General features: G+C 47.3%; 1 protein-coding gene across 6 annotated transcripts in view; it reads right to left on the bottom strand.

Moving 5' to 3' along the window:
- The window catches only part of SORCS2 (sortilin related VPS10 domain containing receptor 2), a 940,675-nt gene that overhangs the window by 60,281 nt on the left and 852,711 nt on the right, over positions 1 to 27,683 (bottom strand). For all 6 annotated transcript variants that reach the window (XM_019553064.1, XM_019553063.1, XM_019553062.1 and 3 more), the window contains exons 13-14: positions 20,387 to 20,478; positions 19,120 to 19,227 (exon numbers count right to left, since the gene is read on the bottom strand). In XM_019553064.1, coding sequence (XP_019408609.1) covers positions 19,120 to 19,227; positions 20,387 to 20,478 — 200 coding nt within the window. The remainder of the gene's footprint in view (positions 1 to 19,119; positions 19,228 to 20,386; positions 20,479 to 27,683) is intronic.

The raw sequence follows: 27,683 nt of genomic DNA on the forward strand, positions 1-27,683 counted from the left end.
CTACCAGCCAGACACTGCTCTCCAAGCTGCCGGGCTGGCCCTGTGGATGCACGAATGCATGCGGCATTTACTGGCAACATCAGTGCCAATACAATATGGACTGATATATCGGTGCACCTCTAGCAGAAGCTTGCCTAACCTGCTTAATACATATTAAGATAATGCACATTAAATTTAGGTGTGCTTAAATGCACCGGTAGACACACCCCCACCAGTTATTTACATACTAGGCTTTGCTTTCTCTTGCCCTCTAATTTCTGAATTAATCACACAAAAAACTTATCAGCTGTGTTTCTGACCACAGAACAGACTAAATATTCAAGAACGTGATTTTTAAAGGTACTTAGGGAGCCTCTCTTTCCCATTAACTTTCAGAGGGAGTTGGGCATTTAATTCCCTCAGGCTCCAATGAAATTCCCAGCCTACATCATGTGAAAAACAGATGGCAAAGGCTTCATTTAATAGAACTATTCATGGAAATAAATTATGCTGCAAAAGTGTGATTTGGGATTTTTTCACCATAATCAGGCTTCCTTGCTTGCATTAGCAGGAACTGGGGCTGTCAGAGGATTTACTGTACTAGAAAAATGTTTTAAATTGTCATATTTCAGAGATTATTATTCTGAGACTATTGCAATTTCAGATTCAGTATTTAATCACCTTTATGGCTCACTAGACATCTGCGGTCACCTGTGTAATCACAACAGCAACCTTCTCTGTTCTCTATTTATGTAATAAAGACCTCTGAGCTAGGTGGTTTTTGACACCTCATGACTGGCTAAAAGAGTATAAGGTCTTCCACTTCACCTCAGGTAATAGCTGGTAGGAAAAATCATTAATGAACTCAAAAATCAGGAAAATATTACAGAAAAAAGCACCAACAATCTTTTTATGTACTAATTGCTTTTATTTTAATTTTTTGCACTGGGGCCTCATATAGATGTTACATTTCTCCTAAGAAAATTTCTGTTCTCCTGGAAGAAACCAAATGCATACAAGCATTCATACTGTTTCTTCTGAATAGAAAATGGTGACTCCGGGAGAAAAATAACCCAGCTTCAACCAGTTAGAAGTCGCTCCAGCAAGAGTTTCTCCTGGGAGAATGAACATATACATACTTTCCTGTGGCTTAACTATTCCTAGAGACTAAGAAGAGTAGAACTGTGGGGAAAGGCTTCTATGCCTTCCAGAAACTAGGGTCAACCTGGTCCAGGGAAGGCATGGGGCGCATATACTCCTACCCCTCCTTTTAGGTAGGTGAGGAGCAACCACCAGCTGGTGTCCCCTCTGGCTCCTCACACACTGGTGTCCTTGGGGTGAGAAGCAGGCAGGTGGCTTTGATTTGCCATTGCATTTTCATTGGGAATGGAAGGCCCAAAGAGCAGTGGAATGGAGACAGTTGCAGGACAAATGCTTGTACTGTGTTCCCCCTCTGGAATCATTTCTAGCAGTGGAAATTTCCCACTGCTAGAAATGAATGTTTTCATATGATTCCTGGTAGTGCCTAGGGTCCCAAGGTGCTGGACACTATAGAGAAAGGCAATGAAAATCGAGTCCATTTCAAAGAGTTTATAATCATAACAAGCTAGTATGCAGGGCAGTCAAGCAAACAGAAGGGAAGAGAAAGCTGAAGTAACAGTAAGGGGAATAAACTCTCATCAGTCAGCAGAGATCTCAGCTGGCCTCCTACACAGTCACTGTCAATTGATAGGACTTTGTACACATTACAAAAGAACACAAAGGAAAGATTTCAAGGATGTTATTTTCAGAAAGATAAGTTATACGTTGCCATGAATATAATTTTCTGTTTAAAGGACTGATATTTTCTTAAAAGATAAAGAAAAAATAGGCATTTAAGGAAGTGCTTAGCTTCTAGTATTTGCCTCTAATTTGACCTCACATCATTGTCAATAAAGGGTAAATCCACCCAAATCAATGGAAGCACACTGGTATAAAGTGAAGAAAGACAAATGATATAAATGAGAGAAGAATCAGGTGCTTTGAACCTGCTTATACAGACTTTGCTATACATCAAGATTATGATCCAACACACGTTTTTACCTACTATAACATATTTTCATTTTATTACACAAATATTTATGTCATGATTTTTGTTTGCGTACTGTATATAGAGATGATTGCATAATAACTGAAAAATAAATTCTTAGTTTTGTATACTGTGGATGGGGAGTGTATGGTGGGTGTGTGTGTATATGGTGGGATGTGTGTATGTATGGTGGTATGTATGGTGGGGAATGTGGTAGGATGTGGGGAGTCTGGCAGTGTGTGCGGGGCATAAGGTATGTTGGGGGGTTGTGTATATATGTGGGGAGTTGTGGGGGCAGAGTGTGGGGTGAGGGATGGGGGCCATGGGGACCCCCCCCACACATCTCCCCATGGCACAGCAGCAGCAGGCAGGACACTCAGGGTGCAGATGTCCATCAGGGCGGCCAGAAATGCACATTACAGTGAGGGGCACAGTCTCTGCCAGGCCAGCTGTATTGCTGGTGCTCTCCACCACTCATGCACAGCCTCTGCACTTGCACAACATGGGAGGGAAGCCCCATGTGCTGGAGCCATCTGCCTTCCCTGCAGGGGATGCACTGCATGGGAAGGAAGCCCTGTGCATCTTCCCCTGTCGGCCTGAGGCTTCTTTCAGTGGCAGGGAGTGCTGGCGATACAGATGGCATGGCAGAGGCTGTGCCCCTTGCTCAATGTTTAGCGCTAGCCAGAACCATGCCCCACTGGTCACCTGTGCCCTGAGCACTCCACCTGCTGCTGTTGCCACCAGCGGCCGGGGCAGCACACCTTGGGAGGAGTGTGAGGGGGGTCCTACCCCCCGTGGTCCCTCACACCCACATGCTGCCCACTCCAGTTCCATGCTGCCGCTGTCCCCATCCCCCTACACACAGCACTCTGCGCTTCCTCCCAGCTGCAGCTCACCCTGCTGCATCTACCAGCTGTCTGGAGCAAGCAGAAGATGGGGAAAGCAGAGCAAGTCCCCAGGGGCTGCAGCTGCAGCTGTAGCAGCAGCCTCACACAAAAGCTAAAAACTGGCCAGGTGGGGCCCTTCCACCCATGAGGGTGGGAGCCAGGGAATAGGGTACATTTTTGGGGCTCCCATCCTTGTGGTCAAAAGGGCTGGGTGGGACACAATTTGCTGGGGGGGGGGGACCATAGGCTGGATGAAAGTACTTGGCAGGCCAGATCCAGTCCGTAGGCCATATTTTGCCCACCTCTGGTTCAACCTACAAAGGTTGAACTGATTTACAAGTGAACAGACATTTACTTTTGATTCCAGAAATGTAGGCATATGCCTGCAGTGGCTCAGGCTAGAAGCCAGGGGATGCTAAAGCGAGTCTTCCCTTTCACAGCAGCCACAAGACTGGAGGGAAGCTGATGGGGGGGGGAATGGCCAGCCCCTTGCCCCACTCCCACCAGCAGGTTGATAAGTATGATTGAGGAGAGGTTTAAACCCGCACCATGGCCTGCATGAACAGCAGCCATGGTGTGCCTGGGGAGGGAGTGGGGAAGCAGCCCTTGCCAGGCTTGTGCCCAAGTGAGGGAGGCTCAGCTAGAAGGGCTGTGAGAAGTTTCACTGGCTATTTTGTTTTGACACTGTTTCAACTCATTTCAAGCTCGACACAGCAAAATCTAAATGAAACAAAGGGCTTTGAAACATCCTTGAAACAAAACAAGGCCAGTCAAAATGTTTTGAAACATTTTGAATTTCCTCCCTGGCGGGAGGCAGGGGAGAGCCAGGGCTGCACTCCCTGGTTCTTCCTGCCTCTTGCTGCCAAGCTGCGCTCCATGGGGCTAGTGGAGCCAATGGGAGTGCAGCACTGACTCTGCCTGCCTTCTGCCACTGGGCTGCGCTCCAATTGGCTCCACCAGCCCCATGGAGATCAGTCCAGTGACAGGAGGCAAAGCAGAGCTGGTGCTGTGCTTTGCCTCCTGCCACCAGGCTGAGTTCCACGGCGCTGCGAGCTGCTGGGAGCTGAGCCTGGTGGAGGGAGGTGGCATGGAGCCACAGAACTGCACTCTGCCTCCCCCCACCAGGCAGCAGGCTGCTGGGCACTGAGCCCAGTGGAGAGGGGTGGTGAGCAGCACTGGGGCTGTACTCTGCGTCCCTCCACCGGGCTCAGTGCCTAGCAGCTCCCAGCCCCATGGAACTGAGTCCAGTGGGGGGAAGTGGAGTGCAGCACCCAGCAGGCTCAGCTCCTAGTGCCAGTACCAGGCAGCAGCAGCAGCCTTCTGCCCACACCCCCGGGAAGGCTGTGGGGCTCTGCTGGACTCCTGCAGGTTTGCAGGCCTCCGATCTACCTGCGATCACAGGAGGCTGCTCCTCCTTCAGTTTTGTGCTTCCCCATTATAGTGTACGGGCAAAATATCGAAACAAAATGGAACAGTGCTTTCAAAACAAAACTAAACTTGGAATGAAACTCTGTTCCATCATAACAGAAGTCGAAGCAGAATAGTGCTGTTTCACACAGCCCTTTATGGAGAGACACTGGCCCAGGCAGCAACCCAGAAGAAGGGAACAGAGAGAGGAATTAAACTTCCCTTTCTTCCCTTTCAGGCACAGGGATCCCAGCTGGGCCAGCTTTCCCCTCTGCTTGCTGCTCACATGGTGGGAGGCCTGATCAGAGCCAGCCAGCATGGTCCCACTATCCACCCGGGGCTAAGGCTGGAGCTGGGGCTGTTGGGCTGAGCTGGGTTGGTCACAGTCACTGCTGAGGGCAGATGTGGAGGGGTCAGCATGAGCTGGGCTACAGGGGTCAGGCTCTTCCCAGCGGGCTGTGGCTCTGGCTGGGGCTGCAGCAGCTGTGCAGACAAATTGCTTCTATTTTCCCATGCTCAGGCCAGGTGGGGCTGTCGTGGAGCCAGAGCAAGCTGAGAAGGGTCCAGCAGGGCTGGCTTGGGTCAGGCCACAGGAGCTGGACCCTTCCTAACTGGCTGCAGCTTCATGACAGTCTGGCCCAACAGTACAGATGCCAGATGCCCAGGCCTGTTCAGAGGCATCAGTGGGCCTGGGGCCTGGCAGCTGACTGCTCCAGGGGCTCATGTGCCCACAGCTGCTGTGCACTCTATCTGTCACAGTGCAGCACCCAGCCCGGTGCAGCCACACAAGAAACTGTGTGCTGCCTAGGGCTGGTGGGGCTGTTCTGCCTCCCTTGCCTGCTGCTGCTGCTACTACTACCCCTGCCACGCCACTCTAGGTGGGCAGGCAGAAAGCTTCAGCCCAGCAACTTCTGCCTAGCACATGGAGCTCTGGCCCCAGCTCCTGGCCACCTTCCATCTACTCTGCCTGCCTGGCACAATGAGCAGTTCCTGTGGGAGGGTGGAAGACATCCAGGAGCTGGAGCTGGATCTCCATGTGCTCAGCAGGTACCACCAGGCTGAAGCTTCCCATCCTCCCCCGCTCACCAGCACCTGAAATGGTGCAGCAGGGGCAGGAGTGGGAGGAGGATGAGTCACTAGAGATGAGGGGAGAACAGCAGCACCTAGCCAGCTGCAGCCACACTGGGAATAGACCCACCAAAGCTGCATGCTGGCTGAGACTGGCAGGCTGTTCTGCTCCCCTCACCTCTAGCTGTGGCTCTTGCTTCTGTCATGCTGCACAACTCTGAGCAGGCTGAAGCTTCAGCCTAGTGACTTCTGCCCAGCACATGAAGATCCAGCTCCAGCTCCTCGCCTTCCACCCGCTCTGCCTGCCCACAGGGGCTGCTCATAGTGCTGGGCAGGTTGAGTGGATGGAAGGCAGCCAGGAGCTGGAGGCAGAGCTCCATCCACAGGGCAGAAGGCACTGGGCTGAAGCTTCCTGCCTACCCACCCAGAGCGGCATGGCAGGAGCAGGCGTGGCAGCAGAGGCAGTAGCAACTGGAGGCGAGGGAGGTAGAATAGCCCCACCGGCCCCAGACAAACACAGCTTCTGGTGGGGCTGCAGTTGGCCGGGTGCTGCACAGTGATGGACACGGGGTGCAGAGGTGGCAGCAGTGGCTGTGGGCACACAAGCCTCCACCATGGGTGGTTGCCTGGCTCTGGGCCCACCAGCATCTCTAAGCCAGAGTGGGCAGTCGTGGGAATGATGAACACATTCTGTGCAGCCAATCCAGCTGCCAAGGCACCCGTCTGTAGCTGCAGTGGTGTCGTCTCCACAACACTGCCCAGCCAGCCACCAGCCATGTGCACCAGAGCTGCAGCAGATTGGGAGGGCCCTACCCACACAGCCCCCCCTGGGCTGGCCACACCAGGCCCTTCCCAGCTGGCTGCAGCTCAAAGACAGCCCTGCCCTGGTCTGGACATGGGGAGCAATCCGGCCACACAGCTCCCTTGGCCCAGCCAAAGCCACAGCTGGCTGAAGGGACTTGCCCCCAAAGCCCAGTCCAGGCACCTCCACACTCACCCTCAGCAACACCCACAGACTGGCCCAGCCCCAGCCCCAGCCCCAGCCGCAGCTGCAGGCGAGGCCAGTACATGGTGGGGCCATGCCAGCCAGCTTTGGCCATAGTCCTGCCCCTGCCACCGTATTGGCAGGGGGGGTTACACTGACAGGGGCTGCTCTACCTAGCCAGGCAGACCCTGGCTGTGGTCCTCTGGGGGAGAGGAAAGGGAGGGGGATGCTCTCCCTGCCGCCTTAGCCATAGGGGCCATGCCATGCCAGTTTCTGGCCATGCTCCTGCCCCTGCTCTGGCTAGAAAGAATAGGGGTGGGGTCAGGCCTTCTGTCTGGAGCAGACAGCACTGCTCAGCTCAGGGCTGCAGAGCATGCTGGGATGCTGGGGGACTCTTGTTTAACTTAAACCATGAAGGGGTCTGGGACAGATGTTCCATAAACTTGTTTGACTCAAATCAGTTAAGTGATACTATATTCAACCAGGTTTATCTTAAACCAGTTTGGGCCATTTTGAAACTGGTATATGCACTTATGTTCTGTTACAGGTTTAAACCAGTTTCTGATCACTTAAACTGGTTTACATATAATTTCTGTCCTAGCCTAGGAGACAACCTAAATCTACCCTCTGCCACACAAAGGGTCCTTCTGCTCTGTTGTATCAGAGGTGGCACAGATACTGGGATTCTACCTAATTCTACCTTCATTCTACCTAAACTAATTTTTGGCATCCCACTGTAGGAGCTGAAAAGTGATAAATGGGAATTTGAACAACAATGTCATTACATTACATTTTTTAATGAGTTTTGAAACTTCCAACATGAGTTGCTGTCTTTGAAGAAGAATGGCAGTACTTCACACATAAAATTCCACCTTTTTGCACTAAGTAGGGCCATTACTCAGTCCAGTGCAAATAAGTGGATAAAGGGTTTACTGCAAAGGGAAACATTGGATTATGTTAATTTTCACTTTTAAAGAATTTAAGACAAAATAAAAAGAAGCCTAATAGTCCATGCCTTATTTCAAGAAATTCAATGTACTCACTGTGGTTAATTTAGAGAAAACACTAATAAAATTTTGCTTATTGAGCTAATGATCAAAACAGAAATTTTGTTCTTTTTCTACATAAGTCATCTACCATGGCATAAATCAGTGGTGCTTAACAACCACAGGCCAGGTCTGATCCATGGAGCCATGTCATCTGATCTATCGGACTCCCCAAAAATTTCAGGAAGGTCCAAAATTTGATGGCAGAGAAGTGAAGTAAGTATTAATTGATGCTTTCCTGCTTCTTAATTTCTGGACCTTTCTCCTGCAGGTCAGATAATGTGGCCCTGCTAGATCTGGGCCTCTGGAGTCACCAAAAGTATCCAGGAACATCTCCTAAATAAAAGGGAGGCGTACAGCCAATGGAAGGGAGGCGCCATCACCAGGAAGGACTATACTGCGGTTGCTCGGGGCTGCAGGGAGGTGGTCAGGAAAGCCAAGGCAGAGATGGAACTGGGACTAGCTACCCGGATCAAGGACAACAAGAAGTCCTTTTTTACATAGGGGGTAAAAAGAAGGTACCTGGTAACATGGGGCCCCTGGGAAATCTGGTCGTCACACCAGATGACAAAGCTATCCTATTTACCAACTTCTTTGCCTCCATTTTCCTGAGCAGGGACCAGATCAGCCCCCCCACCGGGACTCCCTCAGGCCCTAGGGGAGGCACACCCAGGCCAAGGGTCAGTGAGGAACTAGTCAGGGAACTTCTGGAGGGACTGGACATATTTAAATCAGCTGGTCCTGAGAACTTCCACCCCAGACTGCTGAGGGAATTAGCTGAGGTCATTGCGGGACCCTGGCACAGCTTTATGAGCGCTCGTGGTGCTCTGGTGTGGTGCCATAGGACTGGAAGAGGGTCAACATGGGTCCCATTTTCAAAAAAGGGAGGACGGAGGACCCAGGACACTATAGGCCAGTTAGTCTTACCTCAATCCTGGGTAAGCTTTTTGAGAGAATTATCCTGGCACGTGTCCATGAGGGGCCAGCCGGGGAGGTCATGCTTAGGGGCAACCAACACGGGTTCATTAGAGGCAGGTCCCATCAGACCAACCTGGTGGCCTTTTATGACCAGGTCACAAAATCCTTAGATGAAGGGGTACCAGTGGATATACTCTTTCTAGACTTTAGGAAGGCCTTTGACACTGTCTCTCACCCCATTCTCATTATGAAAACTAGGGGACTGTGGTGTCGACACCTATACAGACAAATGGGTCACTAAGTGGCTGGAGGGCCACACCCAGACAGTGGTGGTGGATAGGTCATTTTTGACCTGGAGGGATGTGGGCAGAGGGGTTCTGCAGAGCTTGGTCCTTGGGCCCGCACTGTTCACCGTCTTGGACGAAGGGGTAAAAAGCACCCTGTTCAAATTTGATGATGACATGAAGATGTGGGGGGATGTGGGCATGCTAGACAGTAGGAATAGGCTGAAATTGGATGTAGACAGGTTACAGGGGTGGATGGATGAGAACAGGATGGGTTTTAATGCTGACAAGTGCAAGGTGATGCAACTGGGGAGGAAGAACCAGCAGTATACCTACAGGATGGGGAACTCCCTTCTTGTCAGTGCAGAGGCAGAAAAGGATCTTGGAATCATCATTGATAGCAAGATGAACATGGGCCGGCAGTGTGGGGATACAGTCAGGAAGGCCAACCATACCCTGTCATGCATCCACAGATGCATCTCGAGCAGGTCCAGGGAGGTGATCCTCCCCCTCTATGCGGCACTGGTCAGGCCGCAGCTGGAGTACTGCATCCAGTTCTGGGCGCCGCACTTCAAGAGGGATGTGGACAACATGGAGGGGGTCCAGACGAGGGCCACTTGCATGATCAGGGGGCAGCAGGGCAGGCCCTACGAGGAGAGGCTATGGGACCTGAACCTGTTCAGCTTCCAGAAGAGAAGGCTGAGGGGGGATCTAGTGGCCTGTTACAAATTAGTCAGAGGGGACCAGCAGGTATTGGGGGAGTCCCTGTTCCCCCAAGCACTACCAGAAGTGACTAGAAGTAACGGTCACAATCTGGCAGAGGGTAGATTCAGACTAGACATCAGGAGGCACTACTTCACTGTTACGGCAGCTAGGATATGGAATTAACTTTCAAGAGAAGTGGTGCCGGGTCCTACCCTGGGGGGTCTTTAAGAGGAGGCTAAATAAACACCTTGCTGGGGTTCTTTGACCCCAGTAGTTTTTCCTGCCATGGCAGGGGGTTGGACTTGATGATCTGCTCAGGTCCCTTCCGACTCTACCAACTAGGAAACCAGCTATGAAACTATGAGTCTGTTTGGTTCATGGCCAGATCTGGTATACAGGATCAGGCTGGCATGTGCCGAGGTTGAACAAGCGAAGATAGATCTGGGCACAAGGGGTCAGGCTAGCATGTAGCCTGGTAGAGCACATGGGTTTGGGCTAGCAGGCAGAACTGCATCTGGTGGTGTGTGCAAGCAAGATTCAAGGACCAGAGCTGTCTTATTCAGAGAGGTTTTGATACTAGATCACTTGGAATCACAGCAGGTGCTCAAACCTGGGTCATATACACTTCCAATAAGTGCTTCATGGCTCTGCCACACAGCACTGCTGCCTGGCACCACAGACCATTCAGGGCTGCAGAGTGTTGCAGATTCCTGACAGGCCTGCCAGCATCCAGGCCCAGCTGTAGGCATCTATTGGCCACGGGGGCCAGCTCCAGCCACAGGCCCACAGCTTAGCAGCTTGTACAAAGCCTGAAGGTGCTGTGGGCCTTTGGCTCACTGTGCAGCTGCAGGTTCTGCACTGTGCCCCAGCCTGGGCATTGCAGGCAGCTGCCCAGGCCCAGCAGCACGGGGACAGCTGTGTGGAGGTTTGGAGAACCAGCATGGGAGCCCCAGTGGATTCTCATTGCCCACAGGGCCCTAACTGGTCCATGGAGGAGACTGGCAACCCCATGGTGCTATGGGGCAAGGTGGCAGTGGAGTGCCAGTTCACACAGGGCAGGTGCTCCAATGTCCAGGTGTATGAGGGTCTGTCAGGCTGGGTGCAGCAGCACAGGCATGACCAGTTGGCACTGCAGTGCAGCATAAAGGTCAAGGCCTTGTGGGTACAGTTGGTCACCATCACCAACCACAATCATTGGTCAGGGAGTGCCTCTAAGTCTATGCCTTTTATGCAGCAACTAGCAGAGATCCTCATGCCCCAGAACCCAGGCTGCAGGTGTGCTATACACAGAAGCATGCATGGCCTGACTGAGCCCCTGCCCCAACCTGGCACCCATGGTGATTTGTGACCGGGGTAGGGCCCCTTGGAGTCCCAGCAACCTGTCCTACTGAGCTCCCTGCCTTCAGTCTCCAAAAGCAGCTTGGGGAGCCCAGGCCAGTGCCTGCCCTGACAGCTCTGAAGTTTCAACCCCAGCCACAAGGTGCAGCCAGCCATATTACCACTGGCTGCTAGCAGCACCAGCTCCTGGGGCCCCTGCCTCGATGCCTGCATTCCCCACCCCACCATCTGAGGATTTGCCTAGAGCCACACACCATTGCCTTCAGCTGGGACCAAGCGGAGCCACTGGTCATACCAGCCCCAGCTATATAGTAAGCCCTGCATTGGGGCTTGAGGGCACTGTGACAGCTGTAGGTATTATAGGGCTTGCTACTGTTGCCCTGAGTTCATCTGCCTACATGTGGTGACAGGGTGGATCTTGGCTCTGGATCATCTGGTCTGCCAGGAAGTGGATCTTATGATTTCTCACCTGCCATGACTTTGATGACATATATATTCCTGGGAGGCACTGCCCACGGTGATCCTGCCCGGTCTTGATCCCTGTTTCTTCTGGGGGCTCCAAAACCTCCCCTTTACCCCAGCCTAGCCTCTCCAGATGGTTTTCACAATATTTTTCCACAGCCAGGTCACAGTGCTGCTTGTTGTGGTCTTATTTTTGGTCCCCTACCCCAAGGTGTCCTTGGGCCTCTTTTGGGTGCAGCCTCCCAGGGACTGGTCTTGGCCTGTGCTCAAGACATCAAAAGAAACAGTAAAAAAACAAAGACAACCCCGGCTGCTTCTCAGCCTTCTTGTCAGGCCCCGTCAATATCCCTTTTACTCGTGATCAGGTGCTCAACATCCCAATCACCATAATCCAGACAAAGAAAAAATCCCTTAATCCATTCTTTGCTATGTGCTAGCCTGGCCTGCACCCCTATGAACGTTCACAGTCTCTTTGGGGTCTCCCCCATGTGCAGGAAGGCTCTACCTGTGGCTGTAGTTTTATTCCCTCAGGCCCTCCTCCAGGTCCTCTGTTGAAAAACTCCTCTCCAAAGATTCTCTCAGGCCTTATGGACTCCCTCGCTCTGGATCCTCAGCTGCAGCTCTGCTCTGGAGATTACCACCGTCACATGTGTGCAGACCTCTGCCTGCCTCAGGGTCACTCCTGCAACTTTCCTCAGGCATGTTCCATATTCTTTGCCTGCCGGGACACTCAGCCGCTCCCTGTGGTCTGCCCCTCTCTGGAGCCAGAAATACCTTTGGGCGGCCTCCCTCCACCAATCCTGAGTAAGAGGCTGCTCTGGAAGTTGGGTGGGTATTTTCCTTCCTTTCTGGTCTCCAGCTGCAGCCCTGCTGGCCCTCCATGTTGTGGGTTTTGTCTCACTCCTTCACAGGCACCTTGAGCACCATGTGCCCCAGCACATCCTAGAGGGCACCACACACCTCCAGCCTCCCCAGCAATGGCCAGCCCACCCCATATATATATATATATATGTATATATATTACATGCAATGTAGATAGCTTTGGCAGGATTCAATTTTTTTCAGTAACTGTTGATAAACATCGATTTCACCTCACACTCACTGACCAAGAACATATTTCCATAGGTAATCACTGAAATTCATATAAAAGGGATGTAAGAAAAATTATGGCTAATGGACTGCATGGTGGCAGAAGAAGCAGTCCTATAGAACCATGCTGACTGTAGTTTGGATGGCAACTCCCAGAAACCCCAGGGGACTGGGAACAATGAAAAAGGAAGTGCTAAAGTGTCTGAGGGAGCTATGGGCGAGCAGAGCTGGGACAGATGGCACCTCTGCCGCTCAGCTGGCAGCAGTCCTACAGTAGTTACATTTGTCATTAATAAATTGTCTTTCCCCCACACCCCTAATTTTGTGCAATCCTGGAAATTTCAATCTATAAAAAATGAAATAAATGCTTAAAAATAAGCATCAATATTACCTGTCAAAATTATTTAAAAATAAAAATCCAATTATATCAAGATATATATAGGCTTGGTAGAATTAGATTGCTATATTTTATACTTAAGATTTACAATTACATTCTGTATCCTTCTATCTTATGCTTTTATGCTACTGCACATAATCATAGTACCTGAACCCCTTAGCCATATAATCAATAACAGCAGCAAAGTCCCTAATGGACTTCATGGAGTCTCTGAATCACTTCCGATGTCTTGGAAAAATCTCTGCTTAGTATGTTCCACTGTTTGATACAGAGCTTTGTCTGGCTTGTTTTTTGATGAAGAGAAAGGAAGTCTGGTTGCATGGGGTTCTCAAGGCTATGACTTAGTGCATCTATGTGAGACACTTCACTGCACAGTTATCCAGGAGCCCCACACTCCCCAAAGACAGGTGCCATGGGCTTGGCGGCAGCACAGGAGACAGGGTGGCCTGCAGGAGGAGAACTGGGGAGGAGTGGGATCTGGAGTGACAGAAGGTGCTGCCAGAAGCCTGGCCTGTCCCAGCCTGGGAAAAGGATAGGGGAGGCAGGCTGCCCATGGCCAGCAGCCCACCAGCCCCTTGGGAGCAAGCTGGGATAGGGGGCTCAGCTGGAAGCCACCTGCGCCAAGCCTACCCAGCTGACTTACCATGATCCCTGGGCACCTGTGCATGCCCAATCCCCAATCTGATGCTGGGCACCACATGGGCCCCTGGTAGAGAGCATTTTATCTCAGAAATGTTGCAAACTCTCAAAAACAGCTTCTTTCTCATGGTTCTGCAGGCCCTGAAGCTGCACACAAGAGAGAGGCCACAATGGCAGCTGGGATGCCGTAACCCATGCTGGGGCCCTGTGTGTGCGCCAGCTCGGCATAAGGACCCAGAACTGCACCCTCCTCCTCCCCAGCTCCACATAGGTGTGGAGTTGGAGCTGCCTGCAACATGGCCCATGACGGTGCACCAGCTCCACACCTATGTGGAGCTGGGGCAGGAGGAGGGTGCAGTGAAAGTCCCTCTAACTGTAGCAGGGGTGGTTGCCATAGGGCAGGCAGGTGATGGAAATGTGGGTCCTGTTGAGGGCGCTGATGCCCTGGAGGAATCCCAAGGCATGGAGCCTTGCCTCCACCACCAGGGGGTGATTCACCTGGACACTGTGTGCCCTAGCATACCCAGGAGATTACCACACACTTCCAGGTTAGCCTGCCTGGCAGTGGCCTTGCCCACCCTAAAAAGGTGGCGCATATAGTGGAGGGTGGTGGGCGTGGCCAGGTTCCACACGGCGATGGTGTCTTCAGGGAAGGGCTGTTGCATGGCAATGCCCTGCTGCTCCAGGTGCAGGCAGAGCCGCTCCAGGAGGTTAGGAAGGTGGCTCAGGTCACCCTAAATGCCTCCAGCCATTGATCATCATCCCAGGTCTGCTGGACGATATGCAGGCACCAGTCCTGGAGAGCCTAGAGGCGGCATGGCTGGAGGCCCAAAAGGGTGTGTATGGTCCCAGTGGCGGCATCAAGCAGCACATCATCAGTGTCCCTGCTGAGGTCCAACCAGCAGGATGGGATACAACTGGCAGCTACATGGTGGCCATGGCCCTGGGATGGTGCAATGCAGCCTGGCAGGTGGTCATTGTGCATCAGGGAGCTGGGAGGGCCCAGATGGCCATGGACCAGTTGGCAGTCAGCACAGTGGGCCAGCAGGACAAGTGCAGTGGCCAGCAAGAGCCCAGGGCACTAGGCATTGCTGCCAGGGACAGAGGCTGAAGCAGCCTTAGCTAGGGGAGGCAGCGGTGGCAATGAGACAACTGCCATGTGCTGCCCTGCTCTGTGCACACTGCTCCTGGCCAGGGATGTGGCTGGCGAGCTGTGGCCAGAGCCTCTAGCTCCCCCTGGTGGTGATAAGGGCCCATTGCAGGGCCACAGGAAGTGGAAACAGTTTGCTGCTAGGAACAGCAAATCTGTTCCCACATGCCTGCATGTATAGACACCTTCCTGGAAGCATTTATTCGCAAGTAGTTTACTCTCAAGTAAACTGGTCCCGGATCAAATGCATGCATAGACTCGCCCACTGAAGTGAAAATTAAAGCAGACTATTAAATAGTGAGCAACCTTACTATTTAATCATAAGAGGTGTAACTGGTCAATTTTGTGCCTTGGATGGATGGTGCAGAAGTAATGGTGGAGGTTTGCTGCTGCAGGAGGTTGTCATCTTTTTTTGTCACTGATGTGTGATGCCTCTTCCCCATAGCAGCAAGTCTCTGGATGCTGTTTTTCCTATTCTGTGCACTGATGCTGATGCTTTGTCCTCCTCACTACTGGAGCTATAGCTGCTACAGGGAAGGTGCAGGGTGTGCACTGGGAGAGTGACCCCCAGCTCCATTCTGGCAGCTCCCGCCTCTGTTAGGCAGCACGTAGAGCTCAAGTCCCACTCACCCACCCATTGTTATACTACTTCATAATTACTCTAATTCAAAGGTATATAAAGGTGATATTCAGAAAGCATCCTAGGCACCTCCACCTTACACACTGCAACACCAAAAAAAATAGGTAACTAGCCTCAATAGTGTGATTCAGGTAAATGCAGTTAGACTTGCAGGCTCAAGGCAATATACCATAATCCATTTTCCATTAAACAAGAATTAGCTGAAAACTCAGAATAATTCTGGGAATGAGGATGGGACACCAGGAACTTTCTATGGGGTGTCTTTATCAATTGGTAGGGACTTACTGAATTCACAGCAGAAGTACAGTGTTCAGTGGCTCCTTAAATTTTGCTGTTCCCCTGCATGCACCTCACCCCTTGCCCCCCAACTCAATGATTATTAGGGGAAGACCCGACTTCTCCCTCCTGATCAGCAGGGAATCTAAAACTGTGGTTTTAAACATGGCACTGTTTTTGCCTCCCCACCAGTCAGCAGCAGACAGCAGGGCTATCTGGGGCCCCTCAGCCAATCAGTGGCAGGGGGAAAACATGGCACCATATTTAAGGCCACAGTTTTCACTTCCCCACTGATAAGGAGAGAGCCACAAGTGGGGCCCTTCCACCAATCAGCAGGGGGTGGGCACAGGGGAACCTGCAAGATGAAAGGAGACAGTGCACCCCACTTCTGCCATGAATTTAGTAGGTCCCTATCAATTGGCTACAGAATCATCCTTGCTCTTGCTTGCTGTTTTTCTGGCTCCATGACTCTTCAATTCATGGCTCCCAAGATGCACAGCTCCAATAGAAAGGCTCAAGAATATCTTCATCCTAGCCTGGATTATAGCCTGGCAGTTAGGGCACTCTTCTGGAAAGTGGAAGTGGACTGGAATCCCCTCAGACTGTGCTGGACATCAGGTTCTTGGTATCTCATCCCTGCTTCAAGGGTTATTTTGGATTTTCATCCAAGTATTGTTTAGCGGAAAATGCATAAACCACCCCAACAACAGTGAATGGGCAGTAACTGCACTTTCATTTTTGTCTTTCTTAATGAAAGGGACTGAGACTATTGGTTTTTAAGTTGCTTATCCTTGTTGGGTGTTATTCCTACCAGATTTAACTCTTCCTGTGGCTCTGGGAAAAATGAATGTGCAACTCATTTGTGTGAGCAATCTGCAGAGACATGCTTGAAATCTGGGTATTTATGCAAACAAATGCCCACTGTGATGCCCACTTGTGTGCATCACTGTGATAACTACCCACATAAATTAAATTTGTGTATAGATCAGCTAGGACTTTTCCCTTTTGGAAACAGCCCTAAGAATAAATTATAATCAGGACCAATGGAAATTATGGAAATGTGTGCTTTTTGCCTTGAAAATAGATTTTCTCTTTCTTTCCATTATTTTTGGAAGCAGTGAGGATTAACTATTCACATGTGAGCTCACAGTGATTGAAAATGTGGTTCTACTCTGGAAATCACTCTCAAAATCTGGCCTGACTTCATGTGTTTACCAATTAAAAAAAAAACTTTTGATGTGTATGCTGAACCTATTGATATGGAAACAATGAAACACATAGATGAAATTACAATGAAATTCATGTACAGATTATTTTCTTTAAACCATCTAACTACGATATTAATGCCATAATCTCTGAAACTGTGTAAATGGGCCTACAAAGGGAAAAACAATTCAGCAGCATCTTTTATCTATGACATGTGACAGTGGCAGATCTAAGCTCACAAAAATTGATTCTTGTTCCCCCAAAGTTTCTAAAAACTGGGTACTTCAAAATTACCAAAAGAGAGACTGGTATTATGACTCCCTGACTATCTTCCCTTACCGGACCAAGCTGTTTATGCCACAGTTTGGTAGCACTAGTTAACAAAACAAGTTCTAAACTCCATTTTGGCTAAGGATATGTGCAATGAGGTCCTGTCCCAGGGGTGGTCATGATGCCCTGGTAGCTCCCCATCATCCCTCATCAACTTTACTTTCTTTGGGCAATCTCCCCTTCAACTCACCTGCCACATCTTGAAGTAATTATCCTTTTAGACAAAGGAAGTCTGTCCCAGGGCTACCCAAGTGAGATTGCATATATCTAAACACAGATGTCACTGCTCATCACCTTAAGCACTAAGGCCTCTTCATTTCCCCTTTTGGCCATGCCGAAGCCTCACAAATACAAACAATCAATTCCTTGTCATTGGGTGTTAAGTCCCATTGGGCATTAAGACCCATGTCCCATCCCAGCATCAACTCCAATCAATGTGAGCCTCTAAACCTGCAACAATCTCTGCCACTACTGGGGCTCCTGTCTCCTGTGCCTTTAATCATCCTGGCCCTTCCTGGGCTTGGGCCTCTGTACCTCAAATAATCTCAGCCCCTCTTGGGCTCAGGCCTGCATTCTCTATTCCTCCAGGACTCAGGTCTCATTACCTCCAACAGACTTCATCACATCCCCCCCAGCCCAGCCCTGGTTCTTGCCCTTCCTGGGCTACGGGTCCCTAATGCTGGTTCTTGCCCCTTGTGGGCTACAGGTCCCTGACCCTGCCTGCTCTCATTCCTCTTCAGCTGTGGTCTTTCTCCTTGGCCATGGACCCTATACCTCAGGCCCTGGCCCCAATCCCGAGTCAGTTGAGACCTTCACTGTCCCTACAGTCTCAGTCCCTAAACCACCAGTTTTGCCTACCCCAGCTCAAGTATTAGTCAGGAGCCTTGATGCAGCTCTCCTGCTCAGAAGCTCTTCTCTTCATGGCTTTGCCTAGCTCCAGCCCTGGATTTATATCCTGAAAGCCTAGCTCCTTGTGGGTCATATATGGCTCCCTTGATTGCTGTTCTGCCTCTCCTGCAGCCTGCCTTCCCTTAAAGTAGCAGGAGCACCAAGCTCCCTGCTACAATATCTCTACACAGCAGAGTTCAGTGCTATCTAGAAATACCTGATATGGTTCTGAACAAGTTACCAGAAGCAATATCCCTGTGGTAATTCAATGTACTTTTCAGGTTAACACACTCTCATATTAGAATAAATATACATATGCATGCATACATATATATGCACATACATACATATTTTATGTATAGATATATTGTAGCATGGAAGAAAAGGTGGGGAAAAGAGAGAAATTTTGAAGAGAAAGCTTCAATTTCCTTCTAAACAATACAGTGCAAATGAAGGGCAACAAGTATAGAGCTGCTCAAAAGTCTAATGGCAACTCCAGATCTAGTCCTTGGTCAAATGCAATGTAATTGGCCTACTTTCCAAGTCCAGTAAGGATAGAAATGAGGTTATATCAATAGATGGTAGTAAAGCTTCTAGCTCCTAAGCAGCCCCCAAATATGTACAAAGGTGGTGAAAGCCCTCTTCTTGCTTCTCCTATGATTCCTGAAGACAACACAAGGATGCAGAAAGGACTATCAAAGCTCTTGTCTATAATTGGGCTTTTGAGTCTTACTTCCAGATGGTTTAAAAATATGAGTATTTTTGTTTAGATGGACAAAAGCCTACCCCTTGGATCCAATTATCCCAGATTTTTGAGCAACGCAGCTAAAGAACCAAATGTTGTACTGCATGCTTATTTAAAATTCTATTAATAGCATATACCACAATAACTACAGAGAAGTGGTAAGACTGTGTATTCATTCCAGGGTACTTGGTTAGACATCATTTACTGCAATGCTAGGTTACTAAGACAACAGTTTATTGGTTTACTAGGAGAAGATAATTTCCATAACAAAAAAAGCTAGGAACCTATTATTAGAAACAACACCTTAGGGACTGCAAGAAACAGAACAAAAATATGGAAGATGATGATTTTTACCTACCATTTTCAAATGTGCATTTACACCCATTATTCCCCACTGTTCCAGGTCATGACTATGAAACACAAAATATAAAACACTACACTTCATGTTTACAGTTGAAATGTTTGACTTTGGGCAGGCTTGCATTAAAGTGCTGTTCAGACCTGCTCATTGTAAAAGCTCATTTGATTGCAAGCCACCAAAGCCACTGATTCATAGACCACTTGAGTTCAAGGTTAAACACTGAAGGGTAGCCTGAATGAATAGTGACTTACGTCATGACTAATGTCTCATCTCCAGGTTCACTGAGTAGTCCGTCTACAAAAACTGAAGTGCTGGTAAAATTATGTGTACTCCATGTCTGGCCCTCATCAATGCTGAATCTGTAAAAAGAGAAATGCCTTCTGTTCACTGCAGTTCTTTAACAAATATCCTCATTATTATTGTATTACAATTTGAATGAAATCTTAAAATAGTTGTACTCAAAATTCAGTTGTTTGCCTAGTTAAAATAACAAAGTAAATGTGATGCCTCCCTTAACAGCAAATCCAAGGGCTTGACATCTTCATTAAACAATGTTACTGTTAAACTGGCTGCAGGCTGCATGACCAGACTGTCTCAGTTATGTCAGTGCTGAAGGTTGTCACTGCACTATCCTGCTATCTTCCTAAGAGCCTATTATTGGTTTCATTTTACTAAGTTTATTGTTGTGAGAGGTGTCTGAACTATAAAGACTATTTTCACATAATTCCTGGATCATTTTAGCTATAACGTCACTCCAACACTACCAAGACTACAAACACTATCACATTTCACAAATTCTCCCTTTTTGTCAAGTGGTTTCTAATGATGTTGAAAGGACAAGACAGTGTGAATTAAAACATAAGTTAATGTTCAGGCTACATTTTCTTTCTGCACCCAAACACTGTGACTCCAGAAATCCCTTCTCTTTTCTAAATTTAGTCCCAGTCTCTCAAATGTTTTATTAACATTATCCTTTTCTCCAGACAACTGGTCATATACCCAAACTGGTATAAGCATCATGAGTAAATATTATTAGTAGTATGTAAAGCAGAGAACAAAGTGTTTGTGATCAATTCATGTCCATTACTCTTAGAAAAGCCAGAAGTTCAGACCATTGCCAGATTCCAATGTGGATAGTTATAGTCTATCTACCTAAATACTCCTGCAGTAATTTCATTGTTGACCCCAAACCTCACTTCAAATTCATCATATACTGTCAAGTTACAGCATTTCAGTGGTGAATTACGAGATCCCCACATGTAAGTTATACTTTGGGAGCGTTTTGAAAGGCCTAGATTGATGCAAGTCAATATTATTACTAATCATTGTTTTAATGGCATCACTAGGTAACCTTTAACAAAATGTTCATTTGCAGTTTGTTGGTTTAATGAATGTTAAATTAAGGTGACTCCACCTGGGTTTCTAATTCATACATACTGAAATGCTCATTTTAAACTCCAAGCTATATTTGAGGTCTTAAATTTGTAATAGCTGTACTATAACTGACTGGAGCATTACTTGAGTATTTTCAGAGGGATAGAAGTGTCTTTGATGGCCACAATAACTCCACCATGGTCCAGATACAAGATATGATGTTCTTCTTCAAAAACCTAGAAAGAGGACAACAAAAGAGCAACTGAACAGGTGTCTAAGCCATCAAAAATAAAACGCATTCTTGAAACATGATTAAAACAATTATGAGGTTTTAGCTGTTTGGAGCTGTCTACTTTTTTTTAAACTCAATAGTATGTAAGAATTAGTTTTATCCAGTAATGTACACAATTATTATAAAGCTGGTTACATAATGTGAATTGATTTCTCTAAGCTGTGGATTTCTCTAAATTGAAAATGAAATTTAAGGTAATAAATCAGGGTATGTTCAGGTTCAAACCACAGTCAGGTTAAACAACCTATAATGATCTCAGTCCAGATGTGTACTCACAATGCCATTCCTGACCCTTTATATAGCTTTTTGTGACTTATAACCTTACTTAGAATAGTTGTCATATAGTTTATTGGCATTAGAAAACAGCATGCCTTGTAGTATAATATCAAGAAAAACAAAAAAAATATTTCTGCCCATGAGATTCTAACACACTCTCTAAGGTATGAAGTCTATAATGCACCTGGCATGAGTTTTGTTTCCTGTGTAGCGTTTACTATTAATAGTGTGTTTGTCTAACTTCAAACTTTGTATGATGTTAATGGGTCGCTCTGAGTTCTGAATGGTCAGGCTATGTGATGCTGACTCAGTGATACAAGGGAGATGTACTGATAAGGACATATTCAAGGACAAATGTGGTTTTTTCCATTCCCACAGTTCAATAAATCACAGAAGAAAACCCCATTGGAAGAATTCCTGATTCTCATTATTCTGGCTGATCATAAGCTATTGAAAATGCAGCCAACTAGCCAAATGGAAATGAGGGTATAGTGGTTACAAAGAAGAGATTTATCAACTGTTAGTACATGATGATATCTGAGACACAGAGTTACTTTATATTTTACGTATAAGAAAATCTTTGGCTATCTTACAACGCATTCCCAGGTAACTATTGATCTATGTATACAGAAGACTTAAAAGAGGCATAAAATGAAGATTAAAAACATTCTTTGAAAGCCCAGATCTGAAGTAACTGATGAAACGAGTTGAAGGAAAGAAAAAAAAATCCCAAAAGCTTACTCTGCATCACTGGAAACAATAAATAAATAAATACATTTACTTTATACATCTGAGGTTTGCTTCCTCCTGCAGTCCATGAAGCTTTCTTTGACATGGCAGCAGGACATAAAGTGGGAGTTAATGCATACCCCATGGAAATATAAAATATACTTTTAACCCATCATATGGCTTGACAAAAGAAAAGGTGAAATAGACAATGGTTTGTTTTGCTTCACCTTTGTAATTGAAAAATACTGACAATGCTAAATTCTTCTCTTTATTCATTTTAAAGCCATATCATTGAAAGTCTGAAGTACTGAAGAAAAGCCTTTACCTCCCAACACATCCAAATGTATTTCTAAGAATAATTCAGTATTAAAAAAGGCAGGAAGAACCTAGTTAAAACCTTATTGGCCAGCTGTACTTTCTTTCCTTATTTAAAAGGAATATTTAAGTTGCAAAAGCCTTTGTATCTTGCCAATTGCAGACCAGCGTAAGAGATATTTATAGTCCTGTCTTCTTGTTACATTCAAATGAATATTTTAACAAAGCATTCAGTAATGGATAGATATTAATTTCAGATGCACTTCAAAGTGATCAGGTCAGATGCAGTAAGATAAGCAAGGGAACTATGGATCCTGATCCAAATCTTGTCTAAATTTCTGCTCAAATCAAGATCCTATTTCACCTCCCAGATGTACAAATGCTTCTTACAAAGATTTTAGTGTCTAATCCATATTTGTAAAGAGAAGTAGAATTGGAAACCCACCCACGTTTTAGCCTACTGGTTAGGGTCCTCGCCCAGGAAGTAGGAGGTTTAGGTTCCAGGCCCTCCTCAGCCAGTAAGGTTTGAACCAATGTCTTCTCTTACCCAAAACAGTGCCCCAGTCTCCAGGTCACAGGCTAACGAGGGCTGAGGGCACCCTTTATCCCTCCTGTTGATATTGGCCCATAGCAAAAGGGAAAGATATGTGGAGCCAGAAGAAACAAGCAAGAGGAAGTCTGACTCTGTGGCCCAGTGAATTCAGCCCTGGGTCCAGACCTCAGCTCTCAGCGCAGCTTACGTTTTTGCATTAAGTACCCTTTAGATAAAAGAAGTATTTCTGTGTATTTAGTCTACAAGCTCTGTGGACCAAAACCATCTCTTCCTATATGTCTGCATGGCCCCAAGGTCAATATCAGTACTATTGTATTATACTACAATAAATCAGTGCTAAGAAAAACAATAAGGTCATCCTCAACACTAATTAAGCCAGAGCCTGTTAAAAATATGGAGCATGGAAAGCTAACCAAAGAGGCCAAAAGAAGGTGATATAGAACCAGGGTGAGAAAAGAATCCTATTCAAAGATGATCTTCATTTTCACCTCGTTTTGGCTTATATCTATTTAATATTGATTTGGCAGTTCATCTTTCACATTTTAATATGCTATTTTTCTTGGTGTGATGGGCCCAAAGTTGTCCCCAAACCCACTATAACTATGCTATGTTTGCCTTATTTGAACCATATCTTCCTGTCTCATTTATACTTTCTTTGACATTTATCACATTTTTGTGTTTTTTTTTCAAATTAACCTTTCTTTGTTCATTTCTCTTTATTTACTAAATTCCAGGTGACATCTTGATTTTAGTAAGGTTTTTGACATTTGTCACATGGCATTCTTATCTCTAAACACAGGAAATATGGTGTAGACGTTCCCAAACTTTTTCTTATTGTGTAACTCCTTCCAAATTTACCAGCAGCCTGTGTACCGCTACCAGCATACATTTTATATTTTAACCCCCTAAATGCCAATTATTGTTGTTATAATGAAAACTGAATCTACCATTACACAATTTCTCCCACATACACCCCAGAGATGTCTATCATAGTACTACAGTTTGGGAACCCCTGGTCTAGAGGAAATCAATACAAGGTGGGTGTGCAGCTAGTTGAAAAGCAATGCTCAAATGGTTCACTATCAAACTGGAGGACATTTCAGCCTACTCTCACAGATTAGTTATCAGTGATACATTGGCAGACTAGAGGATATCTAAGGTGGATTCCACAGAGATCTGTCCTGGTTTTGGATCTATTTGATATTTGCACTAATAGGGAGTAACTTAAACTAATCTGCAGCTGCTACCACATTGGGAGGGACTGCAAGAAACTATTAGAATTCCAAGTGAGGTAGATAAATTGGAGAGATGGCCTGAAATGAACAAGATGAAATTCTACAAAAACAAGTGCAAAGTACCACACTTAGGAAGGAAAAATCAAAGGCACGAATACAAAATGGGGATTAACTGGCAAGGCAGCAGTACCACAAATAAGGTTCTAATGGATCACAAAAATGAATATGAATCAACCATGTGATCTAACAAATGAAACTAATTTCATTCTGAGATACATTTGCAAGATACAGGAGATAATTATTTCTCTCTTCTTAGAGCTAGTGTTACGGTGTTCAGTTTTGATCATCACTTTAGGAGAGATGTAGACAAACTGAGAGAATCTAGAGAAAAACAATGAAAATGATCAGAGTTATAGAAAATGGGACATAAGCAAAAGACTGAAGAAACTGGAATTGTTCTCTGTAGAAAAAGAATGCTAAGGGTAGGCATGATAACTTTTTTGATATATAAAAGGCTATTATAAAGAGCAATGTCCAGTTCCTTCCTTCCCCACTGGGAGAAGGAAAAGAAGAAATGGGCTTGAATGTCAGCCAAAATGATTTAGGCTAGCTACTTGGCCAATCCTTTTGGCACTAAGAATATAAACAGATGTCACATTTATTGTAGGACTGTTTGAACTACTTGTCCCAGAATGAAGAAGTTGTAGGATCAGCATGTTCACACGTTGCCACAAGCTTAGAGCACCTGAATGCACCACCATTCTCCTGCCAGCAGGTGGCCAGAGACAGCATACTTCAGCAGCCAGATTAAAATTGATTGGAAAAGGGTGACATCAGTGGGCTTGATGGCTGCCATGACTATTTCCACTAGCACTAAGAATGAGGAAGCAGCACTTGCAGGGGAAAGGTTCATGCATGTGCATGCTGCCAAACAATGACTATGTTCAACTCCTAATCTGTAGTACAAGCCGCCATCTTGAAGATATTTTGGCCACAGTCAGGGCCGTCCCTAGCGGGGTCCAAATCGGGGCGACCACCCTGGGTGGAGGGCAGGTGTGGGGCAGAGCAGCAGTGGTGCAGAGCCAGGCAGAGCAGTGGCTCCACATCCAGCTGCTTGTTACCCCCGCCACCGATGCCACCACTGGCATCAGTGGCGGCAGCTTCTTTGGATCCGGGGTCCAGATTGGAGTGGGGGTGGGGCCCCGCATGGACTGATTTGTCCCAAGCCCCACACTCTGCTTGGGTCAGCTCTGGCCACAGGTCAGCATATTGTGGCCAAGCAAACATGGAAGTTGCTCCAAATCACAAAGCTGCATTTATGGGTCAGAGAGATGAGTAGAGACTGGCGGGAGTGGATCATCATGGCCACCTGAACAAGAAGCAGTGGCATGCAAGTTGCCACATGCCCAGGGGCACCTTCATGGAAAGGGCACACACATAGTGCTGGACAACAGTGATGCAGGCATCTTTATCCATGGAGAAGTATGTTGCCATCACTATACAGAAACTTGTGACCCCAGCTAGCCTTCAGTCCATAGCAAATCATTTTGTCATTGGCAAGTTGATAGCTGGAGAAGCAACATGGGAGGTGTGTCTAGCAATCCAACAGGTGATGACCCTGCACATTATGTACCTTGCTGACCCACAGGAGATTGTGGATGGGCTTACCCACTTGGGGTTACCCAGTTGTGCTGGTGCTGTCAATGGCACACACATTCCCTATCCTTTCCCTTGTGCATCATGGCTGTGAATTCAGCAAACAGAAAGGGTACTTGGCTGTGCCTCAGGAAGCTGTGGACCACTGTAGGCACTTCACACATGTAAATACTGGCAGATCATGCAGGGTAATCAATGCCAGGATATTTAGGAGCTCCCTCTTCCATGATTTGATGGAGTGAAGAGAGGTCCCTAGGTTGACAGAGTAACTACTAATGTATAGACTATGTGACTACTAATCAGGGACCCTACCTACCCACTACACCCCTGGCTGATAAGCTCTTCACTGGATGCTTGAAGGAACTGTTAACTGTCAGCTCAGCAGCTGCAGGATGGCTGTGGAGTGTGCATACAGGCACCTCAAGGCTTGCTGGAGGTGCCTGAGGACACACACAGAAGCCAACAAGCACACTGTGCCCTGTTTTGTGATCTCTGGAAGCAAGCTGCACAACATCTGGAAAGCCACATGGAGAACAAATTATTTGCTCAGAGCTCCCAACAGTCAGGGTGGAGTGCCCCTGCCTCTACAGAAGCCGTACCTGAGAACTGCCAAATGGAGACCAGGTTTCTGGCACTGTATGTGCATGAGAAGTGCTGGCTGACCACTTTTCCAGCCTCCAGACTGAGGGTCAGAACAGTGAATCACAGAATGATGTCATGTATCTAATTAAACACTGTCAACTGAACTCATGCTCTCATATAGTTGTTGCTGGGGGAAGGAGGGAGAGTGTGCAGGATGGGCATGTTAGGATGGAGAAATAATCAGGAAAGGGAAATGATCTGTGCTCCCAGGAACATGGAAGGAAGGGAAGGAAGAAAGGTAGTGAAAGACTGAGCTGTGCAAGGTTATGGGCTCCTCTAGACCTGGATGGTGAGAAGGAGATAAACAGGGAAGGAGGAATAGCTTTAGCTGGCTGTGCACATTTCCTCCCTGTTGTGCTTTTTGATCAACACTGGGCTGCAGAAGCCAAATCCTGGCTGGAGGGTAGGAGGGAGGGGGAAACAGCTGGTGCTTAGACAGACAGATGATGCATTAAGCAGCTGGGTTTTTTTGGTGCTTATCATGCCCCTGAATACTCCTGCCCCATACATACAGTGAATGTCACACCCACAGGTTTGTGGTTTGGGATCCGCAACACAGTGATGGTTTGATGACTGTTACAGATACCCCTCCGAAACACAAAGATGAGTTCCATGAATTTTCCACTTTGTCTAAAGTGCCTATTAGCATACATGGGGGGTGGCATGACAGGGAAGTCCACAGGCATGTGATCTGAGCACAGACACAAACTGCACTTTTGGGGAAAAAGGTGTTGGTTTAACTACCCAGAGAGCCATTGAGATTCCAGAGCACTCTGTCTCCTTACCTGCCAGCCCCCACTCATTGCCCAACCTCTCCTTACCCAACCATAATGGGTAAGGAGAGGTTGCCACTTACCACCCCTAGAAGTGGGACTTGAACTGTCACATACTGGGTCTTCTGGGGTATGGAGTCCCTGTTGGGAGAAGGCTGGTTAGGATGCTGAGCATAGGGGGTCGGGCAGGAAACTCCAGGCCCTCACTGTCCCACCCTGGGTCTATTGCAGCGTTTGCATGGCTTAGGCACATGGCCAGCAAGTCCATACATCTCAGCAGGAGGACCAGCAAATCCCCAGTCTGACTCATTTTCAGTACTGCTGTGCTGGCCTGCAATGGTTGCGTGACTTTGACCACAGTTGTGTTGGAGTTTTTATCATTCCTGGGCAACATGAGCCACTCCGTCCACCACATTTTTGCCCCCAACATGTTGTTGAATAAAGATGTAGGAGTCTTCCTTGTAGTAGGTGCATGTGACTCCACACGCACCTGACATATGGCTGCTGTCCCATGTGCTTATAAATTACTGCTTCGGTACCTTGCACTTAGACCAGGATTGGACCCAGTTCTCTGCCTTTCCCTTCACAATCAATGCAAAGACTGCTTGTTCCAATAGCTTGGCTGAAAGACCTACCAGTTCTCAATCTCACTCCAGACAGTGATGAGTTCCACTGCGTCCTACCTGATCCTCTTATTTCAATGCTTGTTTAAGACACTGCACTGAAATTGAAAGGCCATGGCAGAGGAAGGATGGATGGATGTGTAGAGATATGATGGTATGAACCTTCCTTAGTAAGCAAGTAGTAGATGTGTCCAATGACTTCTCCAACAACTGGCTGGTTAAGTAGATGGAGGTCCTGGGGACTGGTGGTGTTTGAGGTTGTTTTAGTGGATGCAGTCTCCAATGTTGATCTTAGGTGACAGTAGCTATTAGGGACTTGCATCTCTGTTCAGCAGAGTTCTGTGATC

Source organism: Crocodylus porosus, unplaced genomic scaffold (assembly GCF_001723895.1).
Source record: "Crocodylus porosus isolate Cpor-Errol unplaced genomic scaffold, CroPor_comp1, whole genome shotgun sequence".
NCBI lineage: Eukaryota > Metazoa > Chordata > Crocodylia > Crocodylidae > Crocodylus > Crocodylus porosus.